Source organism: Natator depressus, chromosome 2 (genome assembly GCF_965152275.1).
Source record: "Natator depressus isolate rNatDep1 chromosome 2, rNatDep2.hap1, whole genome shotgun sequence".
Taxonomy (NCBI): domain Eukaryota; kingdom Metazoa; phylum Chordata; order Testudines; family Cheloniidae; genus Natator; species Natator depressus.
The window spans coordinates 108,533,877-108,552,577 of NC_134235.1; the positions used below are offsets into that span (position 1 = coordinate 108,533,877).

The following is an 18,701-nucleotide window of genomic DNA, read 5'->3' on the forward strand; positions in this document are numbered from 1 at the left end:
TTTTGAGACATAGATTCTTTACTAGGCAAATTAATACAGAACTCTGGAGTAATGATTCATTTAAACTACAATATGGAACCATATTTCCTGCACCTCTCAGAAGCAAAGGCTTGGGGGAGTGAGATGTAAGGGAGAAGTTGAGGGAGAGGGAAGTATATTGCTGGGAAGGAGCCTGGGTGTGAAAAGTATGGAACAGGTTTTTTGTCAGGGCAGAGAATGACTGTTAAGGAGCTTCCTGCATTCAGACCTTGGCTGAGGCCTCTCCCATTCAGTGAGGCACATCTGCCCCTGCACGCCCATGTGTCTGTGCCCCCCATCCATGTGTCCCTCCACCCCCACTCAGACACCCATTTCCCCCATCCCCATGTGTCCCTCCACCCCCTCCCCCTGTCCCCAAGTGTCTTTGTGCCCCCATTCAGCCACCCCCTTCCCCCTGTAGCTCTGCACCTCCCTCCTGCTTTGCCCATGTGGCCCTGCACCTCCATTCCCATTCAGCGCCTGCACCCGTCTGTCCTACCCCACTAGCTCCTATGAGCCCCCGTCTGACCCCCACTCCCATAGCCCCTGTCTCCTGGTCTGGCTGGCACTGCAAAGAAGGCAGGCTCTTTCTCTTCCCTAGCTGGTTGGGAGCTGCTGCTGTGCTCTACCACCACAGTGCCCTCTGGTGGGCAAAAGGTGGAACTGCAGAGCTTACTATCTGCTGGGAGCGGCTGCTGTGTTCTAGTGCCATAGTGTCCTCTGGTGGGCAAAAGGGGGAATGGCAGCAACATTCCAGAAGCTTTTTTCTGTGCAAAAAATTAAAAATATGCACGGCTCATTAATTATATGCATGTGCAGTGGTGGTACTCTTTGTTCATCATTCTGCTACCTACCTGACTTCCTATTCATTATTTTGTATTTATTATTTCTTAAATGCCAACAATATGTTTGATGCTGTAAGAGACTCAAAACTAAGCCAGACCCTGCCCAAAAAGACAGAAATGGGGAATACTGACCGTACTGGGGAGCTCAAAGGAAGGAATATTTAAGTGATTGGTTTGGTTCACTTCTAGTCGACATTGCAGAACAAATGAGTCTTTAGGAGGGAATACAGAGAGGTTGTTGGCTTGATGAACCAATATGGATTATGCATTATTCTGTCATAGGGGTCCCAATCCAGATCCTAGTGAGGTCAATAAAAAGACTCCCATTGATTTCAGGAGGTAGTATTGTGATTTGTTTCTCTGTCTTTCTTTTCCTCAGTTTCTTGACATCTATACCTACTGTCCTTCCTGCTAATTGAATATGATTGTCTTTCTCTAATAAGATGTGTGCTTGAAATATGGGGAAAGCCAGTTGGCACTGGAGTATCTGCCAAATACTTATTAAATATTTTATTTATCTGAATGAATTTGTCCTAGATGGACTTTGTCTGACGTATTTGTTTCAGTATTAGATTTCACAATAAAGTACTCATAAATTTAAGGAAAAAATCAGTAACAAAAAATCTTAGAAGACTGACTTCTTAGCTGTAAAGAGCATTATGTTTTACTGAGACTTTTCTTGTCTCAATGGCTTGTATTGGTGAGCATTAATTTGAAGGTATATAAAACTCTCTCTGTAGGGAACACACTCCATGGCACCTTTGTAGCACGTTTGTTTGTCTGCCTTAGCCAGGTTTAGGCTTCAGTGTTTTGTTCTGTCACATTGCTTAACCTAGATCGGATGCAGGAAGTCATAATTCACAGCTCTTTAACAGGAAACATATAGCTTTAAAAAAAAAAAAAACCAATAAAAAAAATCTAACTTTGTTCTGCATTAAATTTATCCAAATTATTTTTTTCATTTAATTTTACTCAAGAACTAACTTGGAAATCTGTTAACTCAGGAAATGAAGCGGCGACGTATAGCCAAACCATTTTCAATGGAAAAGTTGCTGTATCAGATTGCAACGGCAGAAGCAAAAAAGGAAAATGGACCGACTCTCACTACAATATCAGCACTTCTTGGAGAGCTCAGGTAACAGAACAAGGAGTCTGTTTCATGTACCCTGTGTTTCACAGAGAAACTCTGAAGATGACACAGTTTAAGTAACAATCTGAGTCAAATCTAGCAGTCACTGACCCAGCAAACCTGCTTGAGTACAGCCAGGTGTAGAAGAAACTTCCTTGGCTGTATTTGATGCCAGAGTGCCAGTGGTTAGGATAACTTGCTGTAAAATAACATCCCTTTCGTAGCATCAAAGGGTTTATATAGTACAGCTATAGAATATTTTTACATAGGGCAAACCAAGAGCTTCTGTACTGGTAGCAATGTGTCGTGCACTAGCAGTTGGATGGGAATAACTTCAAACTCCTTTTTTCTCCCTACAGTGATTAAGGAACCATATTTAGGGTTTCTCTTGAGGTAGGAAGGTTTAAGAAGGGGGGAAAAGGAAACGTGATACCATGTCAGCTGGCTTCCGATGTAATGATCTTCTCTTTTGTTCCCTACCATGTAGCATCGCTACCTATCTTTCAAGTTTGTGACAACTGGGTAGTGCTGGTCGTAGTACATCGAGTAATCAAGATGTCTGGAATCTACAAATTGTATTTAACAAACTAATATTAATATGTCACTGGAAATTTTCCAGATTAAGGGGGGGAAAAAAAACCCATACACAATTATTTGTATTAGTGTTCAGAGTGAATTACAAGAGGGAAATTTATTTTCAGGTGTGCTAGAACACGCTACCTGAAGCCAGTTCCCCAGTGGGACTAATAGCATCCACATGCATTTTTTTTTCCTTGAAGGGAAGAAAGTCTGCAGTTGTGCAATGAGGAACAAAAATGTTAGTGCTTGCTGTTGAAATGCCATGTTGACTGTTATCAGAGTGGTTCTCAAACTTGTTCATATTCTGGATAACTTCTTAAGGTTGGGATCCTCTGGAGGATCTTGGTCATTCCTGTGCCTGCTTATGTGAAAAACAAAACAAAACCCTCGCAGCTCTGTTTAATCTGCAGCTGCGAGCAAGTTTCCCAGCCTGCGTAGACAGAGTAGCCCTACTTCTGCTTGAGCTAGCATGCTAAAAACAGCAGTGTGGATGTTGTGGCTCGGGCAGCAGCTTGGGCTCTCAAACCCACTTGATCCCCTGGGGCTGAGCTTGGGTTACTAGCCCGAGTCTCCGCTGGAGTTGCAACATCCACAGTACTAGTCACAGCATGCCAGCTCAAGTGAAGCTAGCACAAATCTGTCTACCCAGCTGGGAGGCACGTTCCTAGCTCCAGTGTAGAAATACCTAGCGTCTCCTGTTTGTCCTGGTTCTGGGCCTCTTGCTGCCTCCTCTGTTCAATCTTCCCATTTGTTTAGCTTGGCCTCTGCCCCTTCCCCACCCCAATATCTTAGCTCTCTCTGAACCTGTGCTTAGTGTCTTCTCCCTCCCAGCTGCTAAGCTCATTCCAGACCTCCTCTCCTCACTCAAGCACAGCTCAGACCCACCCTCTGCTGTCTTCTAATGCCGCACAGCTCAGCGCAGGAGGTGTTGCACGCCTTCTTTTACACACAGTCTTCATTCCAAATGCGGTCTCCCTTCTCTTTCCCCTGGGTGTACAGCAAGATCTTTGTCTTTCAGCACAAGAACTGGGCCTGCTCCCCCTTTCCTTCCTGAAGGGCTGGAGCTCCCTGGGTCATCTCCACCTCCTGGTGAAGGCAACTATGCTGCTCCTCCTGGCAGTAGTGGCTCCTCCTCATGGTGGCTCTTGGCAACTTCAGGAAGGGCAGGCATGTTAGCTGCTACTCCTGGCTCTTCACATGAGCCAGCAGCTCCCTTCTAGACTTTCAGGCAGTGCTCTGCTGTCTCAAGGATCTATGTATCGGTTTGAGAACCACTGGTTTGATACAATGGTTGCTGTTAAAATCTCTGACTGCAAAAGCACCTCCAGTCTTACTGTGATGTTGGCTGCATTTCCTGTACCAGGTCTAGGGAATAGCACCAACACTGGGATGATGCAAACGGTTTGGCTTTGTGTGATTAAGGTTTCAATGGCGATCATTGTATGAGATCTCCTGAGCATAGCTTTGCAGTGTTGCATGGGAGGTGCCTGCTTGCTAACTTCATAAAATATTCACAGGGACACAGAACTGAGGCAGCGGCGGCAGCTTTATGAGGCAGGCCTCCATTCTTCAGCCCGCTATGGGAGCCACGACAGCAGTAGCTCGGGGGTGGATGGAAAGAAAAAGCCTCGAAAGTGGTTGCAGTTAGAGACGTCGGAGAGGAGGTGTCAGATTTGCCAGCACCTATGTTACCTTTCTATGGTGAGGAAAACCCTTAGTATGCCTATAGCACTACTGACTCAGTAAACATTGCTTCATCTTCAGCCTGGTTTCTATTAAACTGTAAGCGTTAGACAAACAGACACAATGGGCTTCTCTTCATGGTACATTAGTTTGCACTAGAAGGGTGCAAATTTTAGTGCACACTAGCATGTTGCATGCTAACTGGCCCATGTGGACCCTGCTGGTATGCACTGAAAGTTCCCGACTGCACATTAATATAGTCCTGTTTCAAACACTACTGTGTTAACATGCATTATGGAACTTTTTGTCCCCTCCATCAGGTTTGCCATGTACAAGTTAATGCACAACATGCCAGTGCGCCCTAGAATTTATATCCCTTGTGTGTGGACTAACACACCATGTAGCCCAGCAGCTGCAAAATCATATACTACAATACCAAGCGTCACACTCAAAAAAGGTCTATGTTTCATTTTCCTAGAAAGAATTTGAATTGGGGGTTGCTAACTAATCCCTGGTGAACAAAGGGTAAAGCTCAGCTCAGCTTCCTCCTCCTTGACTGAGTCAGCAAGAGAGGTTGACTATCTGTGTTAGGATAAAACTCAGTATTGCCAAGCAAGTATTCAAAAATCATGTGATTGGCTAAAAAAAAAAAAAAAAAGGTTTTTAAAAAATAAATGTAGGGGTTTGGAGCCCTTAGGGTGCATTCATGTCACATTCTCAAGTTTTTCTCCGCAACTCCGAGAGTGATAAACTTAAGGTGGTGATGATGGTTTTTAAATTAAGCTGTGTTTCTCATGTAATCACCTGATTCCAAGAGCTAGGACTTAAAGAAAATCACTAAATAGTGCCAAACGTCCACACTATGGGTCCTAGGACTGGGCTGAACCCCAGATCTGAGCAAGTTTTCTGTTTCTCCTCCTTCCTTGTTTGGATTGGTTTCTTTGAAGGAAACTAAGCAGCCTGTTGCTGTTAAAAATGAGGTTTCCTAGGCTGAACATGTTGGATTTTTAAACTCCCTCTGGACAAGGACTGTTTATGTCTGGTGGGCTAAACCATGTTAAGCGGAGTTAGCCTGAACTGGCTTTATTCTGCTCTGAAAAATTACCATGCAAAAAATTACTCTCTCAGCAGATCTCCTGTATTCCACTTCAGTAGCTCAGTTGAACAACAGAAATATATATTCTTTGGGTAGCACCTGTATAGCCAGTAATTCCGAGAGAGAGCGCGACTGTTTAAACTCTTAGTTCAGGGGTCAGCAACGGAATCTTTATGAACTAAGTTCCAATTACAGGGCCAGAGTCTTTACTCATTTAAGCCAGTAAGGTTGTGTAAGTAAGGGAAGAGTTTGTCTTGCAGAATCTTTATTAATTTAGTTAAGAACCCAGCTGATTTTCAGATGCCAGCAGGGCTAGCAGTTGTACAATGATAGTTTTATTTTCAAACTGAGCAACTTTTATCTGAACTTGGAGAGAGACAGCAAATAGGGAACCCTAGGGTGGTGTTTTTTAGTTATTTTTCAGAGCAGAACCACGGCGTAACACTGTATTTAAAAGCAGTCCCCAATTTTATCCCCATTCAAGACATGGTTTGAATTAATGGTAGAACTGCTGTTCAAAGGAATGGCCTTGCAAGAAATTGTGACGATTAAATGTAAGATGCTGACAGAGCTGTGTACTCACAGTATATAGCTTGTGTCTGTTCATTATTACTGCTGGTTTTTTATTATGTATATTATTTAGACTGCTAGTAGTATGCAAAATGCAGTAGGTACTTTTTCCTTCATCTTTAGCTCATCCCATCCTTCATATTAATCTCTTGCTTATCCTTCTGCCTCTGGCATGCAATATAGTAACGAAGGGCTGTGCTGCCCTCAGAGTCTTGTCAAGACAGCTCAGCTCCTAACAGTATCTTAAAATTCCGTGGCACCTTTCATCCAGAGAGATTCCACAGAAATTTGCAACAATATCCTGTATTCAGCAATACCTCTGCCACCCCTGGGCAGAATACATCCGTAGTTTAACACCACAAAGCATTAGTATCCTAGGGTTTAAGATAGGACGTGAACATTGCTGTATCCTGTTGGAACTGCAAGGGGAATTTAAGTAGCTTCAATGTAAACACACACTGGAATTTGTAAAGAATTTCATGGCAGCCCCCTCTTGGGAGAAGGGCTCTAGTGTAGCTAAACCCCTCAGATGGCCAGGTCTTCTGTTATGCTTCATCCCAAAGACTGGCACCTGCCACGGACCAGTATCCGTTAATGCTGAAATGGGGCACTGGGTGAGCAGCGCAGTTGAAGTGGAGGGGTCTCATTCAAACGCTGAGCAGGCCTTGGGTTATTATGAGCTCATATCTCAAGGTGGTTTGGCAGCAGGTGCACCTGTGAACATTTTTTTTCCTCAGCAGTGGATGCAGCAAATCACTTGGACTTGTAGTCTTTCCCTGGAACCAGGGAGATTCATTAACCTCCTCGTCTTCTTACAGACCTGGTATTTGTCCACGATGATGGCTAAATACTCAAATAAATACTTAGTTGGGAGGGGAAGAGAAGAAAGTCAGCACAGACTTTGTCCTTGTATTAATTCAGCTATCCCACCTACTCCAGTCACTTAGCACAAGTTCTTCTAGTTTCCCTCTCTCCTCCTGCTCGCCACCCCAGAAAAAAACCCTATTTTGGGTATACCATGTGTGTGAGATGTGACTGTGATTTGAATCATATTAATGTTTTCTATCTGTATTTTTGTTAGGTCGTACAGGAGAATGAAAATGTTGTCTTCTGCCTGGAATGTGCTCTCCGGCATGTGGAAAAACAGAAGACGTGTCGGGGACTGAAAATGATGTATCGTTATGACGAGGTCTGTACAATATAGTTTGCATTCTTGAGGTTGGTGATGCCAGATGACCTCCAGAGTTGGATATTTGAGCCTAGACTTATTTCCTGGTTCTTGCCTAGTCTGACAGAAGCTCCAAGTACTCAGGAGAGCTTGCATGCAATTTCTGGTACAGCAGGAATATGCTTATTGTTGGCATTTTGGCCATCAAAACACTATAAATAAAAAGAGAAAATACAAGATCACATCTGTTAGGAGAGCTGTAAGTCGTCACCTGTAAAGGCGGAGAGTATTCGGGGGGAGGTGTTTATTGGGTTGGGACCCTTGTAAATTATGATGTACTTTTGTTTGTCAGTTTACAGTAACTTCAATACAAGCTCTCACTAAATTAAAGTAAATTTTGACTTACCATGAGGCCAGCCTGAAACTTTACTGGTAATCTTGTAGTGTTGGTGGATGGAGTCACAGTAGTGATTTGAGGCAAATTAGAAACCAAATCAGCACAATGCGATTCAGTAGTTTAGGTGTGATCCTGGAGAACAGAAGATTAATAATGGCAGCAGCAGAGCAGAGAGGCTGCTGGACGGGGGGTGTGTGTGTTTGGGAGCTGTACTTGTTCACACATCAAGAAGAAGCAGTTTGTTGTTAGCAGCTCTGTGTAATCAGTCTTTCAGTGTCCGAAGCATTTTGAGACTCTGACCTTTCAGCTGTTTCTAACACATGGCTAGGGCTGCAGATTCAGCACTGTGATGAAAATATCATGGGTAGCATAACTTCAAATTTGAGTGAGTAATCCTGGCCCAATGAGGGGACTGGAGAGTGAGCCTGCTGTGGTGGTTCCTGACCTGTGGGTCTGGCCTCAGCTCCCCATTCCAGGCATTGCACCCTGGGGCGCAGTGCTACTCATGTCTCTTTCTTTACTCTTGTTGCCAGATTCTCGACAAACAACTGTATTTATAGTTTGGCATTTTGTGCAATGTCTCCTTTTTCATTATCAGACTATTGTCTTTAAATTTGGTGAGCGGCTGAGCAGCCACTAGGATCATTTGAGAACCTTCTCAACCCTCACAGTTCTAAGATACTGAACAGAACATCTCTGCCAGGATTCTGTTAATAGGGTTGCTTTTAAAACTGGTATCTTAGGCAGCTGGGAAAAAAGAGAAACAAGATATTAACTCTGTTTTTTCCCTCTCTGAACAGGAACAAATAATCAGTCTAGTCAATCTCTGTGGGAAAGTCTCTGGTAAAAATGGCAACATCGAGAACTGTATCAGCAAGCCTACACCAAAAAGAGGACCTCGTAAGAGAGCAACAGTCGACGTGCCATCATCTAGGCTTTCATCCTCCAGTTCATCCAAAAGTGCTTCAAGTTAATCCTGAAGATGCCAACACTCATTTTGTCGATTTATATATATTTTTTTGTAATTATTATACCATAGTTTGGAGTACTTGCTGTAGAATACAAGCTGTCTTTGCACTAGCTCTAAAGAAGATTTTCTTCTGGTTTTAGAGAACTAATTTTGTTTTAGCATTAAACTGTTGAATTTTTTTTGTACTTAGGATAGTTATATACAGCAGTCAAATTTTTTTAAACTGCTGTATGTTCACTGTTTTAAAACCGGCAAGGGGGCTGATAAAATATTAATTTGTACTGTCCCTATGGCTGAAAAAAGCCTTTTTTGGTAACTGTGAAAAAAGGCTTTTAACCCATTTTTGAATAGGTTAAAGTTTGATGTGTTTTATAATTTGTTCTCCAGTCATGTGAGCAGATTTTCTAGAGAGAAAAGGGATAGGAACAAAACTTGAAAGAAATTGCTTTACTTTTGGCTGTCTTTTATTCTGTCACAGGCAAGATGAGTTTTGTAATTTTTTAAATTGGAGAATACACACTTTCTTTGGGAGGTTATGGCAGCTGAAGATGGACTTTGTTTCCTAACCATAAGCAAAATGAGGAGATTCGGAGTAAATATGTTCTCTTTTACCAGCACATCACTATGCATCTGTTTGAGGGAGGGAGGGTGGGCGGGGGGGGTGGGTGTGGGGGAGATGGAAAAAAAGACTGCCTGCCTTGAGGGAGTCAAATGAGGGAAAACTGTGCCTGATTTCATTAGGAAATCCATTCTGTTATTTTTTGGTGCTGTTGGCTACTTTATCAAAAACCCTTCAATAGCATCCTTTAAAAAATAAAAGTGATTGAAGCCATAAGTGCTTCTTTGTCATAGATGTGCAATCTTTCTAACATTCCATTTCCATTCCACTGCTGTTTTCCCCATCTCTACACAGTCAGCATTAATTTTTTGTTTTGAATTTTTCATTATATGATCACATTTAGAGCCACTAGCAGGTCTGCATATTTCTTTTGAATGTGAAAATGCATTTGCTCTCATCTTGTCTATTTTTTCTCTTCATAGTGTAACAAAAAAAAAATCACATCTTTTGTATATATGCCTGTAAATTGTTTTAAATACTTGAGCCTTTTCTTGGGGTGGGGGGGGTGGGGTGGTATAGAGACAAGATGAAGAAAAGCCTTACGTTTCACTTTCTTCATCGGTTGGATTGGATGCTTACAGGGTTTTTCTTGTAACATTTATAAGTGCTGCTTACATCACTGAACAACAACAAAAAATAATAATGGAGTAGCTGTTGCCCTTTTCTGGTTGTGTGTACAGTATGTGTGGAATAAAAAAGGGAAAATGTTTTCACAAACTGTTTTGTTTCATAATTGAATTCAACAATACCGTAGCTACCCATATTGCACTGAGCTTGCCAGTGGTGACTGTCAGGAAAGTCCTATAATACAATTTGTTGGTTGTTGTTGCAGAAGACTGAACTGTTTTGGAATATTTAACAATAACATAAACAGAGTCAAGTGTTTTTTAAATGTGGTTGTCTGGTTTTTATGGCCTTGCTGTGTACTTTTCCCTCTTGACAGTAAACTTCTGACAATGGCTTACAGTTTGACATTTAATTTATTAGCGCTGCTCTGCTCTCTTTCCTTGTAAGGAAAGACTTCATGTTGTTTATTGCCAGTTTTTGTTTACTTTTCAGGTTTGTACTACAAGGTTTAATAAAAACAAAACTTTTTTTGGACACTTTGTCTGTCTTCTGGGAGGTGAGTGAGTGAGATGAGCTATTTCTTTAAGAAAGGGTTAAACTTTTATTCTCATATTCATTAAATTGAAATAAGTTAAGTTATCATGCAGAAGATTGTTTCCAGATTTAATTTCCACAGTGCTAAGACAGGAAACATTCTACCAAAAAGCAAGCAAAACAGCTGAATCCTTAGGAAACTGGCCAGTTCCCAGCAGGCTGGATGTGGGGACTACCTCTTTCCAAGCCACTAACTACCAGGAAGGAGCGTCTTTTGGAAGGTAATGTCTGTCTGTTGCCAGTCACCTTTTATTTTTAGCTTCCTCAGGCTAGATTTCCCTGTCCCTCAGTGCAGGAGCAGCTTCATATTGATATGAGGCTCCTTAGCCCTCAAGGAGGGCAGATACACCCAGGTGTTTATGTGGACCTCATACATCTTTGAGTTAAGTTACAATGCAGTCATTTTTTTCCCCCCCGTTATCAAGATGTGGTCAAACTGAAGTTACTGTAGAACAGCAGATTTAGCAAAAAAGCAAAAGCTGCATGCTTAGGTTTTCTAATCACGAAATGATTCTCCCAAAATACCTATTATAAAATGAACTTGCAGAAAAGGTTTCGGTATAAGTAGGAAGACAAGGCTGGGATAGAAATACTTTATTTAAAAAAAGGAGCATGCTTATAACAGTGCTAAGATGGCTGCTCCAGCAGAAGGGTAAGATTTCAATGTGCAACTCCCATCCCTTGGTAAGTATTTATTTCATTTGTAGCTAAAGTTATCCTCAATAAATTCAAAATAGTGAGGGTGCGGATGCTGCCGCATCAATGTCTTAGGCAGTATGTAAGGTGAATCTTCTATATTCAGCTACATAGCTCAAACATGCAGATAAGGAACATTGTGAGATCAGCGTTAAGGAATTTAAAGATTAGTTAAAGTATCCAATCTCCCTGTTAGTTCTATACACAGTATATACAAAGCTTGACTGCTCCAAAAACCCCCAAAACTTTGAGTGGTTTAGGCAATTAAAAAAAAATATCCACATGACTGGCAATATTATAGACTAATAATGATCTGGCTTTCATGATTAGTTAACTAATTCCTACACCATGGGTGAGCGCTTTGTTCATTTAAAAGTCAAACATTCTTAGAGGATATGGTGCTAGGATTCAAACCGTCTGAGAGTCACTTTCATCACTGACGTCTGAAGTACCTTTTCTTTCACTATTTACAGCAGCAAGGGCAGTATCCACTTGAACTTCCTCCTCATCAGACTGGATAACAGGAGACTCTCCTACTTCACTGGTATCCTGGCTGGCAGAGTCAGTCCAGATTGATGATGATGAAGACAATTTTTGCCTTAATTCAGACTGTCTTGGAACCTGAAGGCTTATTTCATTCTGACAGGTTTTGGATTCAGGCCCTTCAAAAAGTAAGAAAAGGAAAGGAAAAAAAAACAAACCCATTAAATCCATCTATTGAGCCGTAGTCTGTATGATATTGACTGGGGCTGATTATGCTGTTCTTAATGTTAAAATGGATCACTATGCAGCAGGATGGTTAACATGTCAGCCTGGATGGACTAGCACAGAGCCATTAATGCAATGACTGACAAGCCAACTGGTGGTCCACAACTGAGGCATTTTACACATCCACTCTATGGACTGCACTTCTCCATTTGTTTCCAGGTGTACTTTAAGATAGAGAGTTTGGTCTGTAAAGCCCAAAGTGGTTTGAGTCCTAGCACCTTTAGAAATTGTTTCTCCCCCTCTAAATCATGCAGATAATTTAGATCAAGTAGGGAGACTAAGCAAGAGTCACAGCTGAACTTTGTGCTGGTTGCTGGTGATGACCCTTCAATTCTCCCTGTAATGGTTAGTGATTCTGGTATTTGCTTTGGTATATGTGACCAAAGCCAATTCAGATTTCTGCATCTACTGCAAAACAATTTACTCCCTGTTTGTATTGCATTAGCAGGAAGAGGCCACAACCAAGGGTTTATCTACACTGGAACACTAATTCTGAATAGCTTTGAAATGAATTAAAAGGGGCCTTAATTTGGTTTGAATGTCAACACAGGAGTTTAATGCAGTTTATATTCACAGCTTTAGTTCATTCAGATTAGTTTTTTTGAGTATTCCTGTGTAGCCCAAACCTAGGATGAGAGCCTCCTTATACTAAAGACAGTCTCTGCCCCAAAATGCTCATAAGACACAGGATGAAAGAAAGACCATAGTATTCACACATGAGGAATTAAGATTCATCCATGCTGTCAGAGGAAGTCTTTGAGATCTGGGTTTGATTACCAGCTTTGCCAGTCTCATGCTTACCAAAGCTATCCTTCCTCCCCACCACTTCCTACAGAGAGGGGTTTTTCAGCTGACAATTTTTGAAGTCTGCAGCAGAATTTCACCATTTAATACTTCAAGCTCCCCAAGGTAAAGCCTTAGCTGCAGTTATCTAAGTCTCCAGTAGACGGTTAAGGACAACTCAGTAAGTTAAATAAGAAAAGAGGGATAGAACAAGGAAGATTTACAGATAGTTATTGTGGAAGAGCTCTCTTCCAAGGGGCAAGAGGAGAGTTGTAGGATGGGAAGTGTTGCTTGGGGGCTAAAGTACATGATTAGGCTCTCCAAATTTTAATGTAATAGTGTATCTTGGTCCCAAGCAACACTCTAAAGGGAGGTGGAAGAGAGACAGGAGAAGTGCTGTTAATTCTTTTGTCACATGTCTGAGTCAATCTCCCATTATCCTCAAATAATGCTCCGTGTTTTACGGGAACATTTTAGTATAACCCACTTAACAGTAACTGAACTGCAAACCCATGAGTTTAGTTTTGCTGTACTAGTCCACTTCATTCCAAAAAGTAAAACAATCTTCTAAAGCAGGAGTTCTCCAACTTCATGGCACCGCAACCCCCTTCTGACAACAAAAATTACTACATGAACCTGAGCCCTGCCACCTTGCATGGGGGGCCAAAGTGGAAACCCAAGGGCTACAGCCCTGGGCAGAGAGCCTTTAACCTGAGCCCTGCTGCCCAAGGCTTTGGCTTTGACCACAGGCTCCAGCAACTCTAACACCAGCCCTGCTGACCCTATCAAAACGGGGCTGGGGGCCCCTGAGACCTGCTGTTCTAAAGCTATGCACTTTCCTCCTGTACATAGCCAAATTTCCCATAGCTGTAACTCAAATCAGAGGTAGCAAGGACCAAAAAAGTAATGAAAACGTGTTAACCAAGACAAAATCATCCAGTTAGTACATGTGTATTTTGTAGTAGACGAGCGGAAAATTCAGTGTCCAACTAGCTCTAATACAAAAGCAAAACACACCCCCACCCCCACCCCCTACCTGTAAAATTCCATACAGACAATTCTACAAGGAAGGAAGGAATTAATTATAGGAGATGGGAGAATGAGGACTTTAGTTTAAAATGGTGCAGTGTGCTCACGTTCCAAGGCTAGAAAATGTCTTTCCACATATTGCTCAAGCTCAGTAGGCACTAAACTGCTCTAAGGTTGATTCTTGCTGTCTCAGCTAGTCTCACAGAATTAAGTTAACACAACCAAAGAATAAGAAAATACATTACATAACAGTAGCACGAGGAGGCTGCAACAGAGAAGTGGAGTCTATTTTGCTAGGCACTAGGGCAGAAACTGCCTCTCTGTACAAAAAGCTTGCACTCCACACAAAGGGTGGGAAGGAAAATGGTGGCACAAAGAGGGGAAGTGACTTCTCACAAAGCAGGTCAATGGCAGACCCAAGAATAGAACCCAGATCTCCATAGTCCCAGGCCAATATCCTATCCCTTAGACCACACTGCCTCTCCATGCAATACAATTTTGCTTATTTGTCTGCGCACAAGCTGACTTAGGAAGCTAGTAACTGAATATGTAAAAAAAAAAACTGGAAAAATTTGCACTCAGTATGCACTAAGTTCTGGAACAGGCTCCTAACGGAACTCGTGCGGGCAAACAATTTAGTTTTAAGAGAGCATGTAGCCCATCAAGCTAGCTTTAGCATTTTAGTTTGCTTATCAGTAACACAAAGAACCTACAGGTTGCATCCTATAAGGCATTAGCTGAGGCCTATGAACTCTGGCACAGATAAGTGGCAAAAGGTCAGCTTGAGTTTTGGGGAATTGGGAATAGTGTGCTTAAGGGGGAGATTCTGTACAAAAAATACCAGGTAACTACAGGAACAATGAACTTGGCTATTTTATTACAGATATCTTGGCAGATGCTTAACCACAAACTTGCCTTGGTAACAAATTGATGTATATGGCAATAAGCTAAAATCATTAATATACTAACTAACCTATAGGATAAGGCAGGTGAGGAAGTTGGACGTTTGTATGAATATTTATGACAGACCTTAGGCCCTCTAATAGGCCAGACTACGCTGTCAGGCAGAATCTGTACCATGGGACTCATTTGCCATGCCAGGAACGCAGCAGGACCACCAAATCCCCAAGAAAGGGGGTGAGTATATGCGAGGAATGGTACAAGATATTACTTTAACTCTATTTTTGCCACCTTTTATGTGGTTTGGAGCATGCATGTCTTTCCTAATTGTGTTAAAATAAGTGGTTAAAGCTTTGCGTTGCCCTCCGTGTGAGTGTCATCATTGTTCACACAGATTCCCAACCAGCTATTGAATTTGATAACCTTGATTCTGGGACTAGAGTTCTACCACCCCCAGCTCTTCTAATTGGAAACCAATAATAGAATCAGTAACCCCTAAAGACAAATGTATGAGTGCAATTGTAGGACAGGGTAGTTTGGGATGATGCGGGGCAGGGCTCAGCAGCCCTGAGGCTTCCTTTGCTTCTGGTTTGTCTGACGTTGGGTGTCTGGTTCTTGCTCCTATGCTCAGAATCTAACTGATCGCTCTATGTGGGAGTCAAGAAGGGATTTCTGCACCTTCCAGGGATACAAAATGTGTTAGTGGATCATCTCAGCAGATCCTTCTCCAACCACAAATGGTCCATTTGCCTAGATATTGTGAGAGACTTTTTCCAGAGGAGGGGAACTCTGCAGATAGACCTATGTGTGACAAAGTACAATAGGAAGTGTCCACAGTTCTGCTCATTTCACAGTCATCATCTGGGCTTACCCACAGATACGTTCCTTCTTCCCTGGAAGGACCATCTTTTCTATGCATTTCCACCCATTCTGCTCGCACACAAGGTCCTATATGGCAACAGGGTGAATATCCTGGCCTAGGCAGATGATCTGGCCCTCATTTCAGACAACTCAGAGAGTCTCCAACAAATACTCGATGTCACCAGCTGGGCTGCCAACTGGATGGGGCTCCACTTCAATGCTAGGAAATGTGCATCCCGCATATTGACAGCAGCAGAAGGGACTCAGTCCAGGCGACACCGTTCCAGATCCAAGGTGAACCCATGATCTTCCTGGATGATGGGCAAGCATACTAACATCTCGGCACGCCCACAGGTTTCCGCGTCCAGCAGACACCTGAGGATACCACTGCCGAGATCCTACGAGATGTGGCCAAGATCAACTGTTCCCGACTGGCATCATGATGGCAGATCAGTGCCTTGAACACCTTCCTAATCCCCCGTATTTCATTTGTCCTGAGGGGATCTGCCATGGTGAAGGTACCTCTGAACAAGGTGAACAACACCATCAGGCAGCTAGTGAAGAAGTGGATGTTTCTTCCCCAGAGCACCAGCAATGAACTGGTGTACATGCACACAGGAAGGCTCATGCCAACGTCCCTCGAATGGGTGATCTGTGCAACGCTGCGATGATCACTCACGCCTTCTGATGTGCCTGGACGTCATGGTGAGGAATATCACAGAGTGCTCTGCATGATGTCATCTGGAAGCGAATCATCACATACCTGAGTGGCTCCCTGGAAGTTGAATTTGGGAGAGACTTTGCTTCGCTCTGGACTTATCCCTGCAATGCTATACAATGACTGGAGAAACATATCGGCTGCCACTGGACTTGGTGCGAGGAACGCCAGGAGCTGGGAGTCCTGGTGCCACAAGTGAAAAATGCAGAGCACACAATCATCACTCTGAGAGCTAGAACCATGCTGGAGAGGACCCTGAAGGATGCCATCCCCTGGCAGTACGTGGAAAACCTGAAATGGAAGCCAGATCAGGGGAAGGCCTTCAAGGTGACATGCAAGTGGGACACCAGCAACCACTTCCTCCTCGGGGGCAGCTTCACCGAATTTGCCGACTGGAGGTTCATCTACAGGGCCCAGCTCAACTGTGTCCTGCTGAACTCAGCCATCTGCCATGGGAATCAGGACAAGTGATGCAGGAAGTGCGGCTATGCCAATGAGACGCTACCCCACATCTTGTGTAGCGGCAAGCCCCATACCAGAGCCCGGCAGCTGCACCACAATGCCATCCAAGATCGCCTTGTTAGAGCCATCCCGCCACCTGTAGGGAAGGTGGCTGTGACCCCAACTGTGACCGGACATCACCAACAAGGACTAGAAGAAGATAGTCATGGTGGATGTCATAGTTCCCCTTGAAAACAGGACCCCAGCCTTCCACGACGTCTGATCTCAAAAGCTGGGACACCTTGAGAGCTAGGGGTTATGAGGTTCAAACTCACATGTTCATCGTCGGAGCCCTGGGCCCGTGGGAACCCAGTAACGAGCAAATGTTGCAAGAACGCAGAATTGGTCAGCACTGTGCTTGACTGATGCGGCAACTCATGGTGTCAGACGCCATCAGGTGGTCGAGGGACAACTATCTATAACACATCACCGGACATCAGCAATAACAGGAGAGATGAGCTCGAGTGCCATTGAGAAACAAAGTCAGGAAAGTAACTGACATACCTCCCTGATGGATTGTATTTTCTAAGGGTCAACCTATCCTAAATTCTCGAATACTGAAGGGCAATCTTCACTCATTGCTATATTTGCATTCCACAAGCTATTCTTAGTATAACCTTTCTGAGTGAGGTACCTGTTAATTGGATGCTAATACTTTAACTGTATCACTGAATTTATTAACCTTAATTTGGGATACTGCAGATTATGTACTATATGTATCTTATGACTTTCAAACCAACCTTTTTACTTTTGAATAATTTAAGCACTATATCCAGATGTACAGGCACTCTTTCTTTAACCTGTGTATTACAGAATGTTAGTTAGCTTTAACATTTTTTTTAAATCTAAGTAATTCCAATTCCAACTGTGACAAAATGTTAATAAATGCACAGACTAGATGACACTTTAAAACACAACCCTCTGAATTACGTTTCAGCAATAGTAGTAGTAGTAACTGTGTTATGGGGGTAAGTGTTTTTCATATCCAGGGCATACAACTAATCTTGACAGGAGAATTAACTCCAGGAAATTTCACACACACCCCCCTCCCCCAATACATTTGTGACAAACTTACTCTGAAGTAGAGGGTGGTTTCAGACAATCTTTTACTTTCACTATCAATACATTAAGTAAAACACTTTCTTTCCTCTAAACCTAATGATATTCAACCTGCATTTTCAAAGTCAGTTATTCTTGACACCACTTTTCCTAAAAACTTCTGGCTTTGATTTTTTTTTTCTTTTTTTTTTTTTTTTGGAGGAAGGAATTTTGGTGAGAACAAAAATTTTGTAGCCTGTAGAACAAAATTTTAATGTACAGCAACTACTTGAGGTGACCAAGTATCTATAATCTCCTGCAACCAACAGCTAGACTGCTCAGGCATGCTACAGTAAGAGGTCCCAGTACATCTCCATATATCAAGGTATGTTAAATCACACTATCTCAATATATTTAGAAAATTCACAAAGGATATAAAATAATGTAATTGCTTTAGAACAGGGATTCTCAAATTTCATTGCACCACGACCCCCTTCTGACAACAAAAATTATTACATGGGGTTAGGGAGGGAGAAACAAAGCCTGAGCCTACCCGAGCCCTGCCGCCTCTAGTGGGGGAGCCACAGCCCAAGCCCCACCACCCAGGGCAGCGGGGCTCAGGCTTCAACTTTGGCCCCGAGCCTCAGCAAGTCTAACATGAGCCCTGGTGACCCCATTAAAACAGGGTCGTGACCCACAGTTTGAGAACCGCTGCTTTAGAATACCAAGTCAGTACCTGAAAGCGAAGAGAAACTGAGTGAGTTTTGATTTAAAGGGAGGAATGGCAGCATTCCTCAGTTTTTAGAGAAAAAAGTTTACAGCACTACCTGTAACATGGCTCAGATAAACATGGATCAAAGAAATGTATTTTATAAGCTACTTACTCTCTGAATAAATAAAACCAGAGTACAAGCTGAACAGAGTACAAGGTCATATAGAGTAATTCTGAATGTCTCAGTCCTACTGTAAGTTATTCTCTTCAAATTAGTAAAGTAACATACCTGAATACACCAGTGCACAGAAACTCCAGAAAAGCAATCATTTAATGCTGAGTTCCAGCCCAAACATCTCCCTGTGAGCCTTGACAGAGACTACATCTTTGAGCAACTTTTGTGATTAAAGTGGTCATGGCTTGCTTCAAAATGACAAAATTCAAGACTAATTATGGGAAA

The 18,701-nt window shown here is 42.7% G+C and overlaps 2 protein-coding genes across 4 annotated transcripts in view; one reads left to right on the forward strand and one right to left on the reverse strand.

The window, feature by feature from the left end:
- Window positions 1-9,091, forward strand: part of JARID2 (jumonji and AT-rich interaction domain containing 2) — a 301,706-nt gene extending 292,615 nt beyond the window's left edge. The window contains exons 15-18 of the mRNA XM_074944825.1: window positions 1,868-1,998; window positions 4,089-4,272; window positions 7,002-7,109; window positions 8,286-9,091. Coding sequence (XP_074800926.1) covers window positions 1,868-1,998; window positions 4,089-4,272; window positions 7,002-7,109; window positions 8,286-8,459 — 597 coding nt within the window. The 3' untranslated portion in view covers window positions 8,460-9,091. The remainder of the gene's footprint in view (window positions 1-1,867; window positions 1,999-4,088; window positions 4,273-7,001; window positions 7,110-8,285) is intronic.
- Window positions 9,092-10,123: 1,032 nt separating this feature from the next.
- DTNBP1 (dystrobrevin binding protein 1) overlaps window positions 10,124-18,701 on the reverse strand; it is a 163,874-nt gene continuing 155,296 nt past the window's right edge. For 2 of the 3 annotated variants that reach the window (XM_074944826.1, XM_074944828.1), the window contains exon 10: window positions 10,129-11,593. In XM_074944826.1, the coding sequence (XP_074800927.1) occupies window positions 11,340-11,593 (254 nt within the window). In that variant the 3' untranslated portion in view covers window positions 10,129-11,339. Of the gene's footprint in view, window positions 11,594-18,701 lie in introns of all 3 variants that reach the window. The other variant, XM_074944827.1, reaches the window with a different exon arrangement.